Here is a 24,818-nt window from a genome sequence, read left to right on the forward strand (position 1 = left end):
GGGAAGCTTGTTGGAAATGAGGTGGAGCATTGTAACAAGAAAAATGGAAATAAATGCCCGGACAGTGATGCAACCTTATTTGACATTTATGCCATTACAAGCTGTTTTGATAATACACATGTAGCCCTGAACAAGCTTACTAAGTTGACTGTGAATAAAATAATGTGCATAGCTTATGCAGTTTAATGAAATCTTTGAATGCATTTGTAATTTGCACTGAATGTTTAATGTTTCCTATTGAGAAACTCATGGGATTAGACATAAGAGGTTTGTGTTTACAACAAAATAAAAGCAGCTGTTTAAAAGAACACCTTTAAAAAGCTGTAAAAATGTCTGTGGGATAAATAAATGCAAAATAACATTGCACAAATATCAGCAGTTGGTGTAGACCTTTTACCTTTTAATCTCGCCATTTGGTTCATAATTATGCTAAGCAGTGGAGACATTTCAATTTACAATTCATCTTTGCATTAGAATGGTTACCTTTGAGAACAGGTAGTACAAGTTTTTGATGTTCACTGGTAGATTCTGCCTGTTGGGTGTAAATTGCTGACATTCTGGAAATGGTGAGTGTTTGCTGCTCAAATATAGGATGCCATGTCCAAGAAGGAGGTTATCTACTAAAACATTCCATACCTTGACTGGCACTCCCACATTGTGAAGGGGCTGGATGGAGTAGTTTGTCAAATGTGTTCAGTAAAGTCTCCTTAATGGATATATGGAAGTTGCAACTAGGTAGAGTACAATGCTGGATCTCCTATCAGGAAATGAGACAAAGCAGGTGGCAGGGTGTGCACTTTGGATCTGGTGATAATAATTCCATCAGTTTCAAGTTAATTATGGATAAGGATAGGCCTAGTCCTCAGGTTAAGATTCTAAATTGGAGAACAGCAAATTTTGATGGTATCAAAAAGGATTTAGCAAGTGTGGATTGGGATAGGTGGTTTTTCTGGCAAAGGTGTGCTTGGTAAGTGGGAGGCCTTCAAAAGTGAAATTTTGAAAGTATTGTATGTTCCTGTCAGAATAAAAGACAAAGGTAAAAGTTTTAGGAAACCTTGGTTTTTGAGAGTTATCGAGGTCCTGGTTAGGAAGAAGAAGGAGATGCATATGTAACAGTTCTGGGCAACAAGGAACGAATGAAATACTTGAGAAGTATAAGAAATGCAAGAGAACATTTAGGAGGGAAATCAGGAAGGCTAAAAGAAGATATGAAGTTGCTCCAGCAGACAACATGAAGGAGAATCCTAAAACTTCTATATCTATATTAAAAGCAAAATAGCAAGGGACCAAAGAGGTCTTCATTAAGATCAGTGTGGTCATCTATGTATGGAGCTGAAAGAGATGAGCCAAATCCTAAGTGGATTTTTTACATCTGCATTTACTCAAAAAATGAACACAGGATCTATAGAAGTGAGACAAAGGAGCAGTGAGGTCATGGAATATATATATGGATTACAGAGGAGGAGGTGCTTATTGCCTTGAGGCAAGTTAGGGTGGAAAGGTGTCTTAGGGTCTGAAAAGGTGTACCCTCAGACTTTGTGGGAGGCTAGTGTAGAAATATTTAAAACATCCATAGTCATGTGTGAGTGCCATTGGATTGGAGGATAACTAATTTTGTTCTGTTGTTTAAGAAAGGCTCTAAGAGTAAGCTGGGAAAGTAATGGTAATGGGTAAGTTATTGGAAGGTATTCTAAGGGATCAGATATAAAAGTATTTGGACAGACAGGGAACACGAGGAAATCTGCAGATGCTGGAAGTTCAAGCAACACACACAAAAAATGCTGGTGAATGCAGCAGGCCAGGACGCATCTATATGAAGAGGTACAGTCAACGATAGGGACTGATTTAGGGATAGTCAACATGTGCGTGGTAGGTCATGTCTAACCAATCTTACAGAGTTTTTCGTGGAGGTTAGCTGGGAAATTGATGAAAGAAAGACAGTGGATGTGTTCCATATGGACTTCAGCAAGGCAATTTTACAAAGTCCCACATGGGAAGTTGGATAAGAAGGTTCAATCTCTTGGCATTCAGGATGGGGTAGTAAATTGGATTCAACATTGGCTTCGTGGGAGAGGCCAGAGAGTGCTAGTAGATGGTTGACTTTGACAAGGGAACTATGACTAGTGGTATGCTGCAGTGATCTGTGCTGGGTCCATTGATGTTTGCCATCTATGTCGATAATCTGGATGAAAATATGGTAAACTGTATCTGACTGGGGGGTGATTTGATAGAGATATATAAAATTATGAGTGGTATAGACAGGGTAAATGCAAGCAGGCTTCAAGAGCTTTATACCTCTCTATATCAATTGAAATTTCCTGAAGAGTCTACCATTATGCATGAATTTTTAAGGAAATTGAACATTCCAAAATTACCAGTTAATGAATGCTTAGAACTAGATGCATGCATTACAGAAGATGATATTAAGAAAGCAATTTTTGCGATGAATACTAGAAAAGCACCAGGTTTGAATGGATTTACAGTAGAATTTTATAAATCTTTTTCAAATTTACTTTCACCATGGCTATGTAAGGTTTTTAAGGATGCCTTACTTGTAGGTAAATTACCACAATCCTTTTATGAAGCATCCATTTCTTTAATTCCTAAAAAAGATAAAGACCTTACTGATTGTGCATCATATAGACCTATATCTTTGTTGAATGTAGATTCCAAAATTTTTTCTAAAATAATAGCAAATAGATTGGAAAAGGTACTACCACAAATTATTTCTGATGATGAGACAGGATTTATTAAAAATCGCTTTTTGTATTTCAATGTTAGGAGATTAATGAATATTGTATATACTCCTTCATCTAAAGTTCAAGAATGTGTTATTTCGCTTGATGCCGAGAAGGCGTTTGACAGAGTTGAAAGGAAATATTTATTTAATGTGCTTGAGAGATTCAACTTTAGCCCAAAATTTATTTCTTAGATTGAATTGATAGATCATTTACCTTTGGCTTCCGTAGTCAATAATCAGAGAATCCCCCTTTTTTAGGCTTTTCAGAGGTACTAGACAGGGTTGTCCGTTAAGTCCTTTGTTATTTGATATAGCTTTGGAACCCTTGGCAATTGCCTTTCATGATTCACCCAATATATTTGGAATTACTCATGGGAAGGAGATGCATAGAGTATCATTGTATGCAGATGACTTGTTACTATATATCTGTAACCCAGAGAAGTCCATCCTGGCAGTTTTATCACTACTAGCTCAGTTTAGTAGTTTTTTTGGTTATAAGCTAAATCTTAATAAGAGTGAGCTTTTTCCATTAAATATACAAGTTCCAATTTATAGACAATTAACATTTGAATTAATTACTGATTATTTCACTTATTTGGGTGTCAAAATTGCTAAAAAAAAATTTAAAATTAACTTTCTACCCTTAATTGACCATGTTAAGCAATTGTTTACTAAATGGTCCCCACTGTCCTTATCATTGATTGGTCGAATTAATGCTATTAAAATGACTGTTTTACCTAAATTTCTGTATTTATTTGAAATGGTACCAATTTTTATCTCTAAATCCTTTTTTGATATTATTGATTCTAAAATTTCTTCATATATATGGCAGAATAAAAATCCTAGATTGAGTAAGAAATATCTACAGAAATCAAAAAAGGACGGTGGTTTAGCATTGCCGAACTTTAGATTTTATTATTGAGCAATTAATATCCGATATTTAATGTTTTGGACGCAAGATTGGGATGAAACTCATTGTCCGCGATGGGTGAACCTGGAGGGTTAATTTGTGCAGGGGTTCTCATTAGTTTCTATTTTAGGAGCTTCACTCCCCTTTGTATTAACCAACCTGAATAAATAAATAATTAATCCAATAATTAAACATACAATACGAATATGGTTTCAATTTTGCAAATTTTTTGGATTGAACGAATTTATTTTATCTAGTCCTATTACATCTAATTTTTTCTTTCAACCTTCTAGAATTGACCAAGCTTTTTCCTTATGGAAAACGAGGGGAATAGCATGCTTTCATAATTTATCCATGGATAATTGTTTCATGTCGTTTGAACAATTATCTAATAAATATAAGTTGCCTAGTTCACATTTTTTAGGTATCTGCAGATTAGAAGTTTTTTGAATGGTATTTTACCTAACTTTCCAATGTTTCACCCAACTAATATTACAGAAAAAATTTAGGTTTAAATCCCTTTCAGAAGTGCTTAATAGCAGTTTTGTATGATTGAGTTAGGAAAATACATCTAGGTACATCTGATAAATTAAAAAATGAATGGGAAAGAGAACTTCAGGTATCTTTACCTATAGAGAAATGGGAGTAAATTCTTCAACTAGTTAATACTTCCTCAATGTGTGCTAGACATACACTGATACAATTTAAAATAGTCCATAGGGCTCATATGTCTAAGGATAAATTAGCTCGTTTTTACCGACATATAAATCCTGTGTGTGACAGATGTAATTCTGAGGTGGCCTCTCTGGCACATATGTTTTGGTCTTGCCCTCTTTTAGATAAATATTGGAGAGATATTTTCGATATTATTTCAACAGTTTTGCGTATTAATTTAAAACCTCACCCTATTACTGCAATTTCTGAATTACCAGTGACAGATGTTGGTCATTTACCCTTTTCAGCTTGCTGTTTGATTGCATTTTACACTAATAACTAAAAGATCCATCTTACTTAACTGGAAAGATTCTGATCCTCCTACTACTTTTCAATGGTTTTCTCAAACTATATTGTTTAAACCTGGAAAAAATTAGGTGTGGTATGGTTGATTCTTCGGTTAAATTTGAAGAAATCTGGAGACTGTTTATTCAACATTTTCACGTGATGTAAGCTGTCCCTTTCAGAACCATTTTTTAATAATCTTTTGTTTATCTATGGAGGAGCGGAGTTAATGACAGATAATGTTCTTATCTGAAGGAATAGGACATCCCAGTTTTGTTTTGTTTTGTTTTTTTTTAGTTTAGGGGTTTCTTTATAGAATTCTTTTTTCATGTTCAATTACTTAGAGATTGGGAGGCTTGAATTATATATTTTACTCTAATTATGCTTGTATATGTTAAACATTATTAATATTATACCGATCTCTTTGTATCATTAATATTGTTATATATATATTAATCTGAAACTTAACAAAAAGATTGAAAAAAAAACATGGTGAGAATGTGCCAGCAGAAGGGGTAAATGCAGTTGGATTTCAACATTTCTCTTTCAATATTTTTATTCTTTACTGCATAAAGCAGTACAGAGTACAAGAAGATATATATTATAAATCAAAAGAAAAAAATAAAATAGTACCAAATACATTACATTAAAAATACAGTTACAATCACAAAACCCTGTATTCATAAAAAATTAGATTAAATTGTAATACTGAAATATAATAATTTTGTTATATAGAAAAAAAATCTAAACCCACTACCAAAGTCAGAGCTGTAACCGTAACCTTTGACACTCTGACTAATCAAGGGTCTTTCAACCTCTGTTTTAAATGTACTCTATGGCTTGGCCTCCATAACCTTCTGTGACAATGAATTCCATAGATTTACTACCCTTTGGCTAAAGAAATTCCTTCTCATCTCTGTTCTAAATGAGGCTGTCCTCTGACACCCCACTATAGGGGTGTAGTCCATCTGATCCAAGTGACTTATCTATTTTCAGACCTCTTAGCTTCCCAAGCACCTTCTCCTGAGTAAGTGACAACACTCACTTCTGCTCCTGACACTCTTGAATTTCTGGCATATGTCAGTGTCTTCTATAGTAAAGTCTGACACAAAGTACTTAATAAGTTCATCCGCTATTTCTTTGCCCCCCTCCCGTGATATTACCTCTCCAGTGTCATTTTCCAGTGATTCAATAGCCACTCTCGCTTATCTTTTACTCTTTATATATTTGAAAAACTTTTGGTATCCTCTTTAATATTATTAGCAAAACTTCATATTTCATCTTTTCTCTCTTTATAGCTTTTTTAGTTGCCTTCTGTTGGTTTTTAAATGCTTCAGAATTCTCTAACTTCCCACTAATTTTTGCTATATTACGTGCCCTCTCCTTTGCTTATATGCTTACATTGACTTCAACCACAGTTGCCTCATCCTCCCTTCTTCACCTTTGGAATATATCAATCATTTGCCTTCCAATTGCCCCCAGCCATTGTTTCGTGATCTGTTAGCCCTGCTTGTGTCCTCTTCCAATCAACTTTGGTGAGCTCCACTCTCATGCCTCTGTATTTCCCTTTACTCCGCTATAATACTAATACATTTGACTCTATCAACATACATCAAAGTTGCTGGTGAACGCAGCAGGCCAGGCAGCATCTCTAGGAAGAGGTGCAGTCGACGTTTCAGGCCGAGACCCTTCGTCAGGACTAACTGAAGGAAGAGTGAGTAAGGGATTTGAAAGCTGGAGGGGGAGGGGGAGATGCAAAATGATAGGAGAAGACAGGAGGGGGAGGGATAGAGCCGAGAGCTGGACAGGTGATAGGCAAAAGGGGATACGAGAGGATCATGGGACAGGAGGCCCGGGAAGAAAGACAAGGAGGGGAGGGGGGGACCCAGAGGATGGGCAAGAGGTATATTCAGAGGGACAGAGGGAGAAAAAGGAGAGTGAGAGAAAGAATGTGTGCATAAAAATGAGTAACAGATGGGGTACGAGGGGAAGGTGGGGCCTTAGCGGAAGTTGGAGAAGTCGATGTTCATGCCATCAGGTTGGAGGCTACCCAGACGGAATATAAGGTGTTGTTCCTCCAACCTGAGTGTGGCTTCATCTTTACAGTAGAGGAGGCCGTGGATAGACATGTCAGAATGGGAATGGGATGTGGAATTAAAATGTGTGGCCACTGGGAGATCCTGCTTTCTCTGGTGGACAGAGCGCAGATGTTCGGCAAAGCAGTCTCCCAGTCTGCGTCGGGTCTCGCCAATATATAAGAGGTCACATCGGGAGCACCGGACGCAGTATATCACCCCAGTAGACTCACAGGTGAAGTGTTGCCTCACCTGGAAGGTCTGTTTGATGCCCTGAATGGTGGTAAGGGAGGAAGTGTAAGGGCATGTGTAGCACTTGTTCCACTTACAAGGATAAGTGCCAGGAGGGAGATCGGTGGGGAGGGATGGGGGGGACGAATGGGCAAGGGAGTTGCGTAGGGAGCGATCCCTGCGGAATGCAGGGGGGGGGGAGAAAAGATGTGCTTAGTTGTGGGATCCCGTTGGAGGTGACGGAAGTTACGGAGAATAATATGTTGGACCCGGAGGCTGGTGGGGTGGTAGGTGAGGACCAAGGGAACCCTATTCCTAGTGGGGTGGCGGGAGGATGGAGTGAGAGCAGATGTACGTGAAATGGGGGAGATGCGTTTAAGAGCAGAGTTGATAGTGGAGGAAGGGAAGCCCCTTTCTTTAAAAAAGGAAGACATCTCCCTCGTCCTAGAATGAAAAGCCTCATCCTGAGAGCAGATGCGGCGGAGACGGAGGAATTGCGAGAAGGGGATGGCGTTTTTGCAAGAGACAGGGTGAGAAGAGGAATAGTCCAGATAGCTGTGAGAGTCAGTAGGCTTATAGTAGGTGAGAAGAGGAATAGTCCAGATAGCTGTGAGAGTCAGTAGGCTTATAGTAGGTGAGAAGAGGAATAGTCCAGATAGCTGTGAGAGTCAGTAGGCTTTTGCCCACACCTCAGCGAGTTCCGTGTTCGCCATGATGCGGAACTTTTCTTCCGCCGTCTCCGTCTCTGAGCCTACTTCTTCGGCAAGGACTCTTCGAGGTATGCAGAAACGAGTTTGGTGGGGCAGGAGCAAGCTGAGACAATAGGTCGGCCAGGACAGGCAGGTTTGTGGATCTTGGGTAGGAGGTAGAAACGGGAAGTGCGGGGTGTGGGAACTATAAGGTTGGTAGCAGTGGATGGGAGATCCCCTGAGCGGATAAAGTCGGTGATGGTGTGGGAGACAATGGCCTGGAGCTCCTTAGTGGGGTCATTCACGATCGAGGGGTAAATAAGAGGAGGTATCCGCGAGTGTCGCTGTGCCTCGGCAAGGTAAAGGTCAGTACGCCAGACTACAACAGCACCCCCCTTATCGGTGGGTTTAATAATAAGGTTAGGATTAGTGCGGAGGGAGTGGAGTGGAGAACAGAGCGTTCCGAAGGAGTGAGGTTGGAATGGGGACAAGGTGCGGTGAAGTCGAGACGGTTGATGTCCCGTCGGCAATTAGCGATAAAGAGATCCAGAGCAGGCAGAAGACCAGAGCGGGGTGTCCATGAAGAAGAGGAGGGTTGAAGACGGCAGAAGGGGTCATCGGTGGGGGTGGAAGAGTCCTTGCCGAAGAAGTAGTCTCGGAGACGGAGACGGCGGAAGAAAAGTTCCACATCATGGCGAACACGGAACTCACTGAGATGTGGACGAAAGCCTACTGACTCTCACAGCTATCTGGACTATTCCTCTTCTCACCTACTATAAGCCTACTGACTCTCACAGCTATCTGGACTATTCCTCTTCTCACCTACTATAAGCCTACTGACTCTCACAGCTATCTGGACTATTCCTCTTCTCACCTTACTATAAGCCTACTGACTCTCACAGCTATCTGGACTATTCCTCTTCTCACCCTGTCTCTTGCAAAAACACCATCCCCTTCTCACAATTCCTCCATCTCCGCCGCATCTGCTCTCAGGATGAGGCTTTTCATTCTAGGACGAGGGATATGTCTTCCTTTTTTAAAGAAAGGGGCTTCCCTTCCTCCACTATCAACTCTGCTCTTAAACGCATCTCCCCCATTTCACGTACATCTGCTCTCACTCCATCCTCCCGCCACCCCACTAGGAATAGGGTTCCCCTGGTCCTCACCTACCACCCCACCAGCCTCTGGGTCCAACATATTATTCTCCGTAACTTCCACCACCTCCAACGGGATCCCACCACTAAGCACATCTTTCCCTCCCCCCCCTGCATTCCGCAGGGATCGCTCCCTACGCAACTGCCTTGTCCGTTCGTCCCCCCCATCCCTCCCCACTGATCTCCCTCCTGGCACTTATCTGTGTAAGCGGAACAAGTGCACACATGCCCTTACACTTCCTCCCTTACCACCATTCAGGGCCCCAAACAGTCCTTCCAGGTGAGGCGACACTTCACCTGTGAGTCTACTGGGGTGATATACTGCGTCCGGTGCTCCCGATGTGACCTTTTATATATTGGCGAGACCCGACGCAGACTGGGAGACCGCTTTGCCGAACATCTATGCTCTGTCCGCCAGAGAAAGCAGGATCTCCCAGTGGCCACACATTTTAATTCCACATCCCATTCCCATTCTGACATGTCTATCCACGGCCTCCTCTACTGTAAAGATGAAGCCACACTCAGGTTGGAGGAACAACACCTTATATTCCGTCTGGGTAGCCTCCAACCTGATGACATGAACATCGACTTCTCCAACTTCCGCTAAGGTCCCACCTCCCCCTCGTACCCCATCTGTTACTTATTTTTATGCACACATTCTTTCTCTCACTCTCCTTTTTCTCCCACTGTCCCTCTGAATATACCTCTTGCCCATCCTCTGGGTCCCCCCGCCCTTGTCTTTCTTCCCGGACCTCCTGTCCCATGATCCTCTCGTATCCCTTTTTGCCTATCACCTGTCCAGCTCTTGGCTCTATCCCTCCCCCTCCTATCTTCTCTTATCATTTTGGATCTCCCCCTCCCCCTCCAACTTTCAAACTCCTTACTCACTCTTCTTTCAGGTAGTCCTGACGAAGGGTCTCGGCCTGAAACGTCGACTGCACCTCTTCCTACAGATGCTGCCTGGCCTGCTGCGTTCACCAGCAACTTTGATGTGTGTTGCTTGAATTTCCAGCATCTGCAGAATTCCTGTTGTTTACATTTGACTCTATCTTATCCCGCTCAAATTGTAGGGTGAATTCTATCATATTATGGTCACTGTCTCCTAGGCTTCCTGATTAAATCTGGTTCACACACAACGCCCAATCCAGAACTTCCTTCCCACAGTTAGTTCAACCACAAGCTGCTTTAAAAAGCCATCTCGTAGGCATTCTAGAAATTCTCTCTCTTGGGATCCAGCACCAACCTTAATTTTTCAACTTACCTGTATATTGAAATCCCCGATTGCTATCATAACATTTCCCTTTTCACATACATTTTCTATCTCCCATTGTAATTTATATCCCACATCTTGGCTACTATTTGAGGCCTGTATATAACTCCCATCAGCATCTTTTTAACCTTGCAGTTTCTTAACTCTACCCATAAGAACTCTGCATCTTTTGATCGTATGTCACTTCTTTCTAAGGACTTGATTTCATTTTTTAGCAACAGAGCCACCCCGCCCCCTCTATTTATCTGTCTGTCCTTTCTATACAAGATGTCTCCCTGTATGTTAAACTCCCAACTATGGTCTTCTTTCAGCCATGGCACAGTGATGCCCACACGTCATATCTGCCAGTCTCTAATTGCGCTACAAGATCATCTACCTTATTCCGTATACTGCATGCTTTTAAATATAACATATTCAGACCTGTATTCATCACTGTGTGGGCACGTGGCCAAGTGGTTAAGGCATTTGACTAGCGATCTGAAGGTAGTGAGTTCAAGCCCCAGCCGAGGCAGCGTGTTGTGTCCTTGAGCAAGGCACTTAATCACACATTGCTCTGCGACGACACTGGTGCCAAGCTGTATGGGTTCTAATGCCCTTCCCTTGGACAACATCAGCGTCGTGGAGAGGGGAGACTTGCAGCATGGGCAACTGCCTGTCTTCCATACAACCTTGCCCATGCCTGCGCCCTGGAGAATGAAGACTTTCCGGGCACAGATCCATGGTCTCGCAAGACTAACGGATGCCTTTTATTCATCACCCATTTTGATTTCCCCCCATATTACACTTCAACTCACTGGCAGTGATTTTGCCTGTGCTTCCTCACAGTCTCACTACACACTGCATCTACTTGCATACCGACTGCCCCGCCCTCTGACCTATGATTTCATTTTCCATCCCCCCAACAAATTATGTTATGGAGTGCTAAGCTCTAGGTGCAGGCCAATGGACTAGGCAGGACAACAGTTTGGCATGGACTAAATGGGCTGGGCAGAAGTGCCTGCTTCTGTGCCGTAGGCCATGACCCTAAATTTGAATGAGTAGTATTTAAAAGAGAAGAAGTGCATTTTACAGGCAATTCACTTCTTGAAAATTCATCCTACCTCCAAACAATAACTCTTGCTGCTCACCTTGCAGAAATGACCAGCAGAAAACAATGAATATGTTGTAACGAGGAAATATTCTCCAAATCCTTTATCAAGATGATTTTCTCAACATTGTGTTTATTGTTCCATGTCTCCCAGCCACCAACCCTGGCCATATATTTGTTTGCTTTACGTTTAGATTGTCACCTTTGGAATGAGGAACAATAAAATGGTTCATTGTGGTTTTCCATAATATAAGAATATAAAAGTCCTTATTGTATAAGGATTTAGACTGCCTAGCCTATCTGAAATTGAATCGTTCTTTATTACAGCAGTACCAACTTTAAAATATCTTGATAAAATCGATGCCTACAGCAATGTTTGATGGGGTTTTTATGTACAATTACACATTCATTCGTGCTGGTGCAAATTTCTTCAATAGACTAGCATTCTCTGATAATGAGATAAACGCACATATAGAAAGAACCAGAGGAGCATGTTGAATATGAAATCAAATCAAATAGCAAGCAATCATTAGTCATAAGTGAGATAAGTGAACATCAGCTGACTGCCAATAAGGAACAGATAAATAACTGCTAATTTTATAACAAAATATTCAGGGATCATGATAAGAGACTATAAAAATTTGAATAAAGTAGACATGCTACTGAAATAAGAGCCCCTTTAGTCCTTCATTTCACATACATTGTTGTGTTGTGTGAGCAGTGGTTTGTGTACAAATAATAGGCCACTGTTGAATTGAGTACATTATTAATTACATTTTGTGTTGGCTCTCATCTGGCAGACCTTGGCAAATATAAAGGTCATTTAGAATTTAGTTTGTAATATTCATGTGGAGAAACAATTTTTGGACATGTTACTGAGTGCGTGTCTGGTCGTATCAGTGAAGCCAAACTCGTACCATTCTAAAAGATAAGAACCTGCAGGCTAATAGAATGTTTTTATTTGTCGAAGTCTTAGTACAGCTTTCTCTACAAACACAACTGCAATCCCTTCCGGTATAGTCAGATTTCTGATAGAGAGAAATATGGAATTAGATTAGTTTATTTGTCAATCTGCCTTCAAACAAAATCTTCAAAAATAATTTCATTGTTAATGGAGAAATTTGTTCTATGAGGGAACATTGTGCATTGTGTATTGTTTCTGGAGAGAGAGTGAACGCTGCATATATGTATGAAAATAATGTGGTTCTATCATATTAACGCCAGTGTGGTTTGATAAATCAGTGACCATTCAAAGAAGGCATGATAATCCAAGTTGAATGGAGAACACTCGCCAATTATTGTTCTGTGGAGCATTTTCTGTTCTAACAATGATTAACTGAACAGCAATACTCTGAGTATTAATTATTTGTGAAAACAAACACGAGCACTGATGCTACTTCAATTCCCTTAATTGTTTATATTTTTAATCGTATATTCGACCACTTGTAAGATTTTACTTGGTGTCACATGCTATTTACATGCACAATTTTTTTCTGGATCAGCATGTACGCTAAAGTATGTAATTTGTCAAAATTGGGTTCTGATCATAGAAAATGTTTTCTTCGAGTTTTTGATTGGATGGGATCTGCTTTTTGTTTCCTCTGAACGATAAATAATAAGAGTGTATAATCATTGGCATAATCACTTCTGAATTTTTATTGAATTTCTCAGTCATGGTAATCATTACCCAGATAGCCTGGACTATTTATAAAGTTAGTGACATCTTGCACCATTTCCCAGCTCCTTCCCCCCACAACCCTAATCCTAAAATGAAAATTTGATAAGCTAACATGCAAAACAAACATTTTAAGATAATTAGTCTTATTTGTTGTGTGTCACATCCAGCCATCTCGATTTTAAATAAGGCTCCTTTTGTTTTGCACACTCCCATCAGATAAATTGTTGTATTGCTTAGGGTGATGTTCCAGCACAACCTGAAACAGCTAAATATTGTCCAATGCAGCCAAGAGTAATTTGCAAGTTGAATGTGGCCAGCAGGTTCAGAAGATGCAGATGTATACTTTTCAGGCTATCAATCAAGATACACCTCACTTAGTAACTTTCTTGCAAAATATTCCAATTATACCAGACAACTGACATGTCAATTACTTTGTAAAAATAATAATAGTGAATTTTAAACCATGATGGCTTCAATTCATTCAGTAGTTATTGTCAGATTAGAAATTTACATCCTTAGTTTGTCAACATCTTGCGGACCTGTTCTGATTTTTTTAATGTCTTTCTTCTTTCTTTGTGTATTTCCTGAGGTATGTATAAATAAACATTTGAAGCACATATGTAATAGTAACAACAACAACAATAATAATAATAAAAGGCAGAATAGGCAGGCAGGCAACAGGAAACCCAAAAAAGATACTGATAGCATTCAAAGTAGCCCATCAACACTACAGATTGTGACTGCTGCAAGTGTTTCTCTGGAGCAGTCTACTTACAACTGAGACCATTCAAGCCGTTAAGAGAAGAAAGACATGCATGAAATGGTCATTAGAAGTAAAAACATTCATAATGTGCGTACACTACCAAGTAATGGAACTTGAGACTGACATGACATGATACAGGGACAAACTTCATGTCCCTCCATGCAACTAAATGTACTACGAATAGCAGATCAACATAGAGTGTGAGTAAAAAGTAACTTAATCCTTATAGACATGTTAAACCAAATAAAACATGAAGTTGCACAAGAGCTAGAAAGAAACCAACCTAAAGATCACGACAATATCACACAAGAAGATAATGAAGATGCAGCACACTGAAGCACTGATGAAAATACCATTATTCAGTTGCTTCCACAATTGGACATATTATACATTAACAACAACAACATAGTTCCAGAGCCTCCACGGAATGCTGATAGTGAGGCAGAGCTTACAGGCAAAATTATTCTAATATTTAGCACCACATCAACAGAATATATGGGCATTGACCCAACAAAAAGACCCTACATAGCAAAACAAACTACATCATCAAAGTTTGCAAAAATTGTTGGTAATCTCAACAATATTATATTGTCACAACATTTAGGAAAACTTGAAATGTTTGAAGAACTATACACAATAACATACTGTGCAGCACTAACAGCAGTGCAGTGCATTGACTCCAAAATAGAGGATCTCATTAATAGAAACTCAAAATTGAGAAATGAAAGGAGAACACGGAAACGGTAGAAGAGATTAAAAAGCAGAATTGAAACCTTAAGAGCAGAAATAGCCCACCTAACAGAATATAAAAAGGATAACCCAAGCAAGAAAGTTAAGAGAAAAGCTAAGGAAATATAAGGTCCATACAAGATACCATCAGCCTAACAAAAGCATGGTTGAGTTTATAGATACACGAATACAAAACCTTGGTGCATACAAAGCCAGACTAAATAGATACATGAAATGCACCAGATGAAGAAAACAGAATTATCAGTTAAGAAACTATGAAAAAGGTTTATAGAGGACATTGAAACTAAATTTGATGCACCAAAATGTCACCAACGTCAGCACAGAATTACCAACAAACACAGAGATAATGAACTTTTGGTCTAATATCTGGTCAAACAGAGTGAAGCACAATCAAGAAGCAAGTTGGATTAGGGAGAAAAAAGAACGCACACACATGATTGATGAAATGCAAGTACGTGAAGTTACAATGGGTATGCTGAAAGAGATTATAAAAAGTACCCACAACTGGAAAAGTACTGCAAGTGATCATCATAAATATTGGTATAAAAATTAACTTGCCTTCATCCGTACCTGTTATTGCATATCAACAATTTTCTTAAACATCCTGAAAAAGTGCCTGAATTTTTAACAGAAGGTAAAACATACCTTTTACCTAAAGGGGAAATCACAAAAGATCCATCAAAATATTGTCCGTTACTTGTTTATATACTATATATAAAATTATAACATCATGTATCACGCAGCTAATCACCACTCACTTTGATAACCACAATAAACTTACAAGAGAGCAGAAAGGATGCCGTAAGGGTATGAAAGGATGGAAAGAACAACTGATAATAGATTCCGTAATTCTAAATCAAGCCCAGCAGAAAAGCAGAAATCTTTCATGTTGCTGTATTGACTACCAAAAGGCATTTGACTCTGTCCCATACTCATGGTTAATAAAAGTTCTTAATTGTATATAAACTACACCCTATTCTTGTGAAATTCCTGCAACATTTGATGAAGCATTGGCATACTGTAATCACCCTATCTATTAACAACTAAGAAAGACGACCACAGTTATCAAAATAAAAGGTGACTCTCAAAGTGCAGTATGGTTCTGTCTAGCTTTAAACCCACTCTCTACTTAATCGGACGAAAATTGGGTATCAAATCAGAAACAACGAAATGAGCTATACGTTAACGCCTTTTATACATGGATGATTTGAACTTTTATGCTCCTTTATGAGATAAGCTAAAGCAGTTAATTCAAATAGTAGAACTACCTTCAAGAGATATAAATATGAACTTTGGACTGGAAAATGCAAAACCTTAAACATAAAGAGGATATAATAAAAGAATACAAAACAGAGCAGCAGGATACAGTACAATTGATGGATGAATATGAAACATATAAGTGTCTGGGATATCAACAAGGAAAGAAAATAGGTCAGGGCGTTTTAAAGGAAAAACTTATGACAGAACTTACTTCAAGGCTTAAGAAAATCTGCTAAATAGAGCTTAGTGGTAAAAATATAACAAAGGCAATAAACCCTTTAACTATACCTAAATTAATGTATTCTTTTGGCATAATATCTTGGTCTGAAATGGATCTGGAAAATTTACAAAGAAAAATAAGAAATGAAATGATAAATTTCAGAAAACATTATGTATATTCGAATGTGCTTAGCTTAACACTACCTAGGACAGAAGGGGTTAGAGGAATAAAGACGTTAAAAATATACACAACAGTTAGATAAAACTTCTAAGGATATCTTTCATCAATGAAAATAGGATTCAGCACTCCACACAAGCATATGCAATTTCGATAAGAAAAATACACCATTAAACTTAAATGAGACCACAACCCAGGAAAGTGAAGACATTATCACTATTGAAGAAAAAGTTAACCAATGGAAGAATATGACCCTCCATGGAAGACGTCCCCATGATCTGAACAGACTAGATGTCAACAAGAAAGCGTCGAATGCCTGGCTCAGAGTTCGAGACCTCTTCCCAGATGCAGAAGGGTTCCGTGTGGCAATACAGGACTAGGTGGTTAACAAAAATAATCATCAAAAATGCATAATAAAACACCAATAAATTCAACATGATAAATATAGAAAATGCCGAGTAAAACCAAAAACAATCCAATACATCACAGGATCTTGCAGCAGTTTAGCTAATCTGATTACTTATTCAAGCAAAATCAAGTGACAAACATCATTCACCAAAATCTTGCTTTAAGCTCATAAAAGAAACCATACCTTACTATAAATACAAGCCTGATCCAGTTTTAAAGTCAGAGTCCAACAAATTATTTTACAACTGATCTGTTATTACAGATAGGACAATCTATAATAGCCATTCGGATATAATAATACAGCATAAACAAGCAAGAACAACTTCCAATAGATGTAGCCATTCAAATCACACATAACATACAGAAAATAAGAAGTGAAAAATGGCAGAACTATGCTGAAATAAAAGAAGAAATTAAATGACTATGGAACATCAAAAGGGTATACATTGTCCCAGTAGTAGTATCTGCAACTAGTATCATCTCAAAGTTGTTAAACAATAGCATTAAACAATCAAGGCTACCCAGCAATATCTATATAAATCTCCAGAAAGCCACAACACTAAAAACCACCAGAATATTCTGAAAGTTCCTAGCAATAGAGAAATGAGTGCGGTTGGCTATGCCTGTACCTCTGGTTTTAGATTAGATTATGAGGACATGTAGTCCTCTTTTATTGTCATTTAGTAATGCATGCATTAAGAAATGATACAATATTCCTCCGGTGTGATATCACAAAAACACAGGACAGACCAAGACTGAAAAACTAACAAAACCACATAATTATAACATACAGTTACAACAGTGCAACAATACCATAACTTGATGAAGAACAGTCTATGGTACAGTAAAAAAGTTTAAAGTTTCTCGGAAGTCCCACATCTCACGCAGACGGGAGAAGGAAGAAAACTCTCCCTGCCATGCCTGACCACAGTCCGACTCTGAGTCGTCCGAAAACTTCGAGCTCTGATCAGCCCTCCGACACCGAGTACCGAGCACCATCTCTATCCGAACACTTCGACCTCAGCCTCGGTCGCCAGCAGCAGGCAAAGCTGGGGATTTTGGGGCCTACCCTCCGGAGATTCTCGATCGCACAGTAACAACAGCGACGAACCAGGCATTTCAGAAATTTCTCCAGATGTTCCTCTGCTTCTCACGTCTGTCTTCATCGGATCAGAATTGTCCACAGCCCCTATTTAACAGAAACGATATCATTTCACCGGAGAGCTGTGTCACGCTGCCATCTTCTCCTCCCACTGAGAGCTTTACCGGCTTCAGCTGAGAAAACAATTAAAATACAAGAAGAATAATAAGAATTAATAATGATAATTTGAGAGCGCTTTTCATACAGATGATACAGATTTTCAGGAGACAAACGATTTAGTTATCATTGTCTATATACCTTATTGCCAGATGGTATTGCAATAGATTCAGAGAATAATCAACATCAAACAACTGAATATGCTTTATCTTTCGACCAAACATGCCAAATATTTTCAAAGTGATCAATTTTAAGTTTAAGCTCTCCTCGTGTGAGAATCATGCAATGTCCAGATACTGACTACATGGATCACCTTTGGTATAACAATTTCTGCACTGTAGAATTTTATTTAATCTTGGTTACTATTCTCAAGGTCAGTTAATGCTGTAAATAATTATGCCAGAGTTGTTGCAAAGTTATGAACCAGGAATAGTTACAACTTCAGAATTAGTTTAGACTAATTCAAAAATTAGTTTAGACTTTTGACTATCTGGCTTCAAACGTGTGTGAAGATTTGAAAACAATGTGTTTCAATAGGTTTCAATAGGTACACTTAATATCAGAGAAATGTATACACTATACATCCTGAGTTTCTTTTTCCTCAGGTATGTACACGTTTTGGTATTAGTCTGAGATTGCCAAATGAAAAACTGAAGGGTCAAACAGAAACTCTTGTTAATATCTTACCAATAATGCTGCACGGTGTATATTTATTCTTAATATTAATAATTAAATCCCAGTCAAAGAGGGAAAATCTGTGACTGATAATTTAGAGCTATTTTTGGATGCAATAATGAATTATATAGATCTCATCTTTTTCCTAGTTATGTTTAATTTAATTCAAATTATTCAGCATTTAAATTAGAAGCAGGCTATACCTTCATTATATTGTTGAAATATTGCATCTAAAAATATGGCAATGGAATTAGTTCTGGGGAAGGGACTGAAAAAAAATGAGCGGCAGGATAAGTAAACCCACAGCCAACAGTGGAATAAATTATGTAAATTGATACATTTGTTATTCAGCAATCTACCCTCACACTTGTAGTATAAATACCAACATACTGTGAGTTCAATACATTAGTATTTAAGTTGCATAATAGGTGTACTTGTAGCATCTGCCGGAAACTGAGAAAACACAGAGTGCAAATGTTTTATAATTCAAAGAAAATGTCAGATAAAACAGTACAGTATTTTAAAACTCATGCAAGTTGACTGCTGCTGAATCATTAATTGAAAATAGTAATCATATTTCTGATGTAACACAATGGAAAGATTGTATTTCAATTCGATGCTTAACCTAAATATTCTCTCCAACTTTATGTACATAGCTTCACATTACACTTGCTTAACCCTCTCACTTTCCAAAGCACTTTAAAACTGACTCAACATATGTCTTTTCACCCTGTGTAATGTTCCCTGATAGCTAAGTGTGAACCAATTGGTGTAGAAATTTAAGCCAATCAAAGTGCAAATTGCTGTTTAACAGTGCAAGAAAAAATAGTGAAGGATAGAAATGTGTTTCTATAATATGTACCATTCATAATTGATTAGGTATCTATTTTTCCATGGTTTACAAGTCTTTTTGAAACATTACAGAAAAATAACTGTGCAAATAAAATGTCACTTTGTTTTGTATATTTGTAGCAGAAGACACCATCTGAGTCTTTCATTGGAAGAGAGAAACGTTCCAACTCACAGCCATACATTGGCCGTCCCATTAAACTGGATAAGATTTACCTTTCCAAGGTTAAAGTGCCTCACACATTTGTAATTCATTCTTACACTCGTCCCACTGTCTGTCAGTACTGCAAGAAGCTTTTGAAAGGACTTTTTAGACAGGGAGTACAGTGTAAAGGTGAGTACTGCAATTAGTATGCATATACTATTGCCTTAAACAGTGAAAACTGCAGTTTCTCTGGAAGCATTATTTGGATTAAATTATATTCTGAGTTTAAATTTTCTCAGTGATGTTTTGGCTCAATAAATGAAATCAAGTCGTACAAAACTTATTCAGTAAAGATAACAAAATCTCTATTACATATATTTTATGTTACATTGAGGATATATGTTAATGTTATTTAAAATTCTCCTGCATGAACATTAGACTAATGTAGCTCTTTGCCACTCTTAATCAACTTAAATGGTGGTATGATTTCAGATATTAATGAATATCCAAGAGGCATTTGCCTAATTTGAGAAAATCTGCAGATGTTGGGAATCCAAGCGACACACACAAAATGCTGGAGAAACTCAGCAGGCCAGGCAGCATCTATGGAAAAGAGTACAGCTGAAGTTTTGGGCGGAGACCCTTCTTTGAGACTCAGTGTAAAGTTTCTTCCAGGGATGCCTACCATGAAGAACTTTAAATCTTCCCTCTGATGAGAGTTCAGTGAAACCCTCTCTCACTGCTCCCACTCTGATCTCTGCTGAGTCCTGATGAAGGGTCTTGGTCCAAAACATTGACTGTATTCTTTTCCATAGATGTTGCCTGACCTGCTGAGTTCCTCAAGCATTTTGTGTGTGTTGCCTGATTTGAATTTGGTTTTTACAAAACCAACTACTTCAGAAAGTAGCACACACAAATGCTGGTTGAACTCAGCAAGTCAGACAGCATCTATGGAAATGAATAAAATAAATGAATAGTTCCTTTGATGCTACCTAACCTGCTGAGTTCCCCCAGCATTTTGTGTGCATTGCTTTGGATTTCCAGCATCCGCAGACTTTCTCGTGTTTACTACTTCAGAAAGTGGTATCAAAAAGTTAGCCTCGGGAAAAGGCAGATGTTCCAAATTATCCATGACTTCTTTGATTTTCTTTTTCCCTAAAATTCACCCAGTTTGAATATCTGGAAGTATACCATGGGAATTTTTACCCGTTTGAAGTGATTAATCCAAAACTAAACCAAGAGTTGAAAAGTACACTAATATTGCTAACTTATAGAATTTCATTCCTTAGAAGTGTATTTTGATGTTTTGAGAGCCTAATGCAAACTCTACTTTCTCACACCATTAAGAAGATTCTGAATTCTTTAAACCAGGCTTCACACTGCATTGACGTCAAGCTCTCCATTGTGCCAAGCTCAAGTACTTAGATATGATTTCCCAAATGGGTCTCATCACTTCTATTTAATGCACTGAAGTTAGATCAGAACTGTTGCCTTACTTGAAGCAATACATATTTGAAATACTTTTTTGTTGAGTGGAAGGTGGAGGTATAACTGTAGCCACATTCTGTACTCTCAGCTGCAGAGAACAAAAATTCCAACATATTCATAAATGCCAAATACTGCTGTGATAAGAAGTTCTATCGTATAAAACTGAAGACAAATGGAACAAAAAGGAATCATGTTGTTGAGCTGTTGAGCCATGAAGCAGGGAATACTATATCATAATGTTAATTTGAAATGAGGCGCTCAGAGACAGTGTTGATGAACCAATTTCTTTTTACGATTATCTCTGTTGACAATAAATTGTGATATCCTACATTATTAACTAACTCACATGTTTCCCAGAGAACCAGCAGAAGTAATTGGCAGCAAATTTGCATTGAAACTGAGGCCTGACTTGGGGAAAAAAACAGCTTGCTCCTATCTTAACTGTTGTCCTGTGGGACTTGGTGAAAATAGTCAAGGATTTCATAATGTTCAAAGGATAACATAATAACCTTGCTAATTTGGTGAAGATCACAAGGGGACTGATAAACAAAATTACTGTAGTGATCTAGTCCTAGCTATCTTTAGTTGTCTAATCATACATTTGTTAAAAGGTTAGGAATGGGAATATTTTCTGATGATTGCACAACACTGAATTCCATTCAGAATTCCATTCAGAATTCCTCTGATAATGAAGCAATCCATGCCTATATGCACCAAGATAATTAAAGCATCTGGGCTTGAGACAATGAATGATAGGTAACATTGATTCGTCACACAACTCAAAAACTTCAATGGCATTGTAATTAGCAAATCCCAAAGTCACCAACGTGCAGAAATGTAACCTGCATAAACATACATTAGATGCAGGTCTGAGGCAGTGGACTGTATATTAGGTGCCTCAACTACTGACTCCTCTAAAATCTCCAAACCACTTGCAAAATATAAATCAACACACTTGCCTGTATGGATACATCTGAAACAGTCCTCCAGAAAGTCACTGCCATCGAAGACCAATCAATCTAAATGACTGGCACCTCATTTGCCAGCATAAATATTGAATTCCCTAACTAGTAGTCTACTACCATTGGACTGAATGTCATCATTGAGGTATAAGAAAGTGATCAAGGTTTTTACTCCAGCAATTCTGAAATGTGTGACTTCTACTAGCTAAAATGTCTGGTGAAAATACAGGGTAAACCATACAGATTTAATATAGCTAAAAAACATCAAAATTTAGGTTTGGTTATGCAGAATTGGTGAGAAAGTTCAGTTTCATCAGCTGACGCCCTTGGACATTCCTTTCTTAAGGTATGAATAGCATAGACTGACAAAATGAATAAATTAGAGATGGCATCTAAAATCCCATGTGTTGACATAGGCTTAGATTTTATAGGAGATTTCTTTCAATCCTCTGACTTGGGGCACACTAATAAAACATGTGGATATCAGATCATGTTTGGAGTAGAATTCCCAGTCAAATTAACTTTGAATAGGTTGGATATTATATGTACAAAAATCTTAGGAACAAATTTATTGAAAATAGGATTAGTTATTAAATGTGTTGCATAACTGTGTTGACCACTTTTAGGCATACTTTCTTATAAATATGCTTCGGTGTAACCTAAGTGTCTAGCTAGTAATCATGATATTAAAATTACAATAGCAATCATGCGTTTTGAACATTTTAACATGGAGTAAAGTGCATTTTGAAATATGTGGCAATGTATCACCAAACAAAGGCGGCTGTGGGCTGAAGGGCTTGTACTGTGAGGTACTGTTCCAAAATGAGAAGCAGTTACATAAGAACACAACCAGCTTGAGGCTTCTTTCCAAGTCACAAATCATTGGACATTTGTCAATACATTCAACTTTGCAGAATTACTTTCGTAAGAACTGTAAATACAGAATATGCAACACTCTATTGGAATACTCTGAGGTAAATATTTTATTTATCTTCCGCGTTAGATTGCAAGTTCAACTGCCATAAGCGCTGTGCCCCTAAGGTGCCAAGTAATTGCCTTGGTGAAGTGGCTGTCAACGGCGGTGAGTTGCAATGCCCGTTTCCACATCTCAGAATGCCAATTTTATAACGACCTTTGAAAACATCGCTTCTTGGTGATCAAGAATAATTTTTGCTACAAAAACATTCTTGAGTATTCTATAAAATATATATGTTGCGTGATTATGTGTGAAATCTGTTCACGTTAGCGTTTAACCACATACGGTGCATTCATAGTCTATGCATTCCCAAACATTTTTCTCTGTAATTAGAACTAATTCAAACATCCCAGATGGAATTTTTGATTGAGTTGTGTGTTTTGTTTGTTTAATAGATTTGCTTAGCCCTGGTGCAGAGGCAGATGTAGTGATGGAAGAAGGGAGTGATGACAATGACAGTGAAAGAAACAGTGCAATTATTGATGATATGGAAGAGTCCATGTCGCATGACTCTGAAATGTTAATCACAGTGACCCACGGTGACAGTGGTGACATGCAGGACCATGAGCATGATGATGCAAACCGTGCAATAAGGTTAGTCTAGACTCATTGCATCTGATATGAGGGGATTCCTGTTAAATAGATACATTTAATTTGACTGTACTTTGTTAAGTGTTTCTCCTGCGTGGCATCTAATAGAATACTAAAGCTGCCAGGTGTGTTCCATAACACAGCGGTTCTGACAATGCCAGCTCAAGGAAAAGATTCGTAGAAGAAAGAATTGTTTTTTAAGATGACTGGTTCAGAATCACCTCATAACAATGACTACTTGCACTTATGGGCATCTTGAAGTGCTGCAGGCCACATCACAGGAAGAAAACTCATGGGAATAACAAAAAAGAAAGAAGTTTTAAGAAAGTTTTTGAAAACAGGGATAAAGTTATCATGGTAGAAGTGTTTCAAGAGGAATCCGGAAAATAAGATTAAAAGTTTCTGAAGGTTTTATGTTCAGATGCGATGGGACCATGTACATCATTAATCAGTATAGCAGAAGAAATAACCTGGAATTGTAGATGCTACAGAGAAAAACATATATTGTCATATTATTTTCAGTAATGGTATCACCTTACTGAGTAGGGATAAATTATGATGAACTTAGTGACTTGTGGAGGCTAATTAATTTAGGGTTGTGAAATCAAGCATGAAGGACTAAAAGCAAATTTTGAAATTCAAACAAACTGCAGATGCTGGAGTTCTGAAGTAAAAACAGAAATACGCAGCATGTTAGGCCACTTCAGTGGGAAGAGGAACAGAGCTAATGATTCAGGTAGAAGACTCTTCGTCAGAAATGGAAAAGAAACACAAGAAAATTGTCTTCAGAATTTAACAAGTTCATGCATAGTAAATTGTTGGAAAAGCTGAGAAAAGGAAAAGGAATTTCCACACAAGGAAACACCCATTGAGGAGGTCCATGTCTGCTCTGCATCTACCCAAAGACAATATTCTGCAACACATAAAACCTCAGATGAAGTGCTTAGTAGACAAGTTCTTGCACTTTCTTCCATGAGTTGTACAATTATGGAGAGACCATGTATTGATCAATAGTTTAGGGGGGAGAGGATCACACGAGGGTGCAGAGAAAGTGATAATTGAAGGATGAGGAGCTGATTATGGGCCAGTAGAGTGATAAGGAGAAAATCAGGGGTGGGGAGCGATGAAGAAAGTTTTTGGGATATATTTCACAAGGTTAGGGGTACGGAGGGGGAGGTGCTGCAATCATTGAAAATGAAGAGTTATAGAAGCATCACATTAAGAGAGAGTTTTGTCTTGCATCTCCATCAGGGGTCCATGTAGCCTCTGTCCTGTAATTTGTGCAAAAATTGGACTCAGCCCTTTACATAAGAGTTTTTTCAAAGCCCAAAACGTTTTTAGAGTTTTGAAAGTGTGAGAGAGTTGTGGAGAAGTAACATCAGTTGTGCATTGTGGTGGTGCATGGTTTGAGTCACACGTGGGTAACCCAGACCACAGATCCATTAATATGTGAACTCACGGTG

General features: G+C 38.3%; 1 protein-coding gene across 5 annotated transcripts in view; it reads left to right on the forward strand.

The window, feature by feature from the left end:
- Nucleotides 1-24,818, forward strand: part of prkd1 (protein kinase D1) — a 359,632-nt gene that overhangs the window by 225,553 nt on the left and 109,261 nt on the right. For 4 of the 5 annotated variants that reach the window (XR_010018301.1, XM_063050558.1, XM_063050576.1 and 1 more), the window contains 3 exons: nt 19,317-19,527; nt 22,792-22,869; nt 23,160-23,358. Coding sequence is in view for 4 of the 5 variants with exons in the window: in XM_063050558.1 (XP_062906628.1) it covers nt 19,317-19,527; nt 22,792-22,869; nt 23,160-23,358 (488 nt within the window). In the remaining variant the exon portion in view is untranslated. The remainder of the gene's footprint in view (nt 1-19,316; nt 19,528-22,791; nt 22,870-23,159; nt 23,359-24,818) is intronic. The other variant, XM_063050565.1, reaches the window with a different exon arrangement.

The sequence above is a fragment of the Mobula hypostoma genome, chromosome 1 (assembly GCF_963921235.1).
Source record: "Mobula hypostoma chromosome 1, sMobHyp1.1, whole genome shotgun sequence".
In the NCBI taxonomy this organism is placed as follows: domain Eukaryota; kingdom Metazoa; phylum Chordata; class Chondrichthyes; order Myliobatiformes; family Myliobatidae; genus Mobula; species Mobula hypostoma.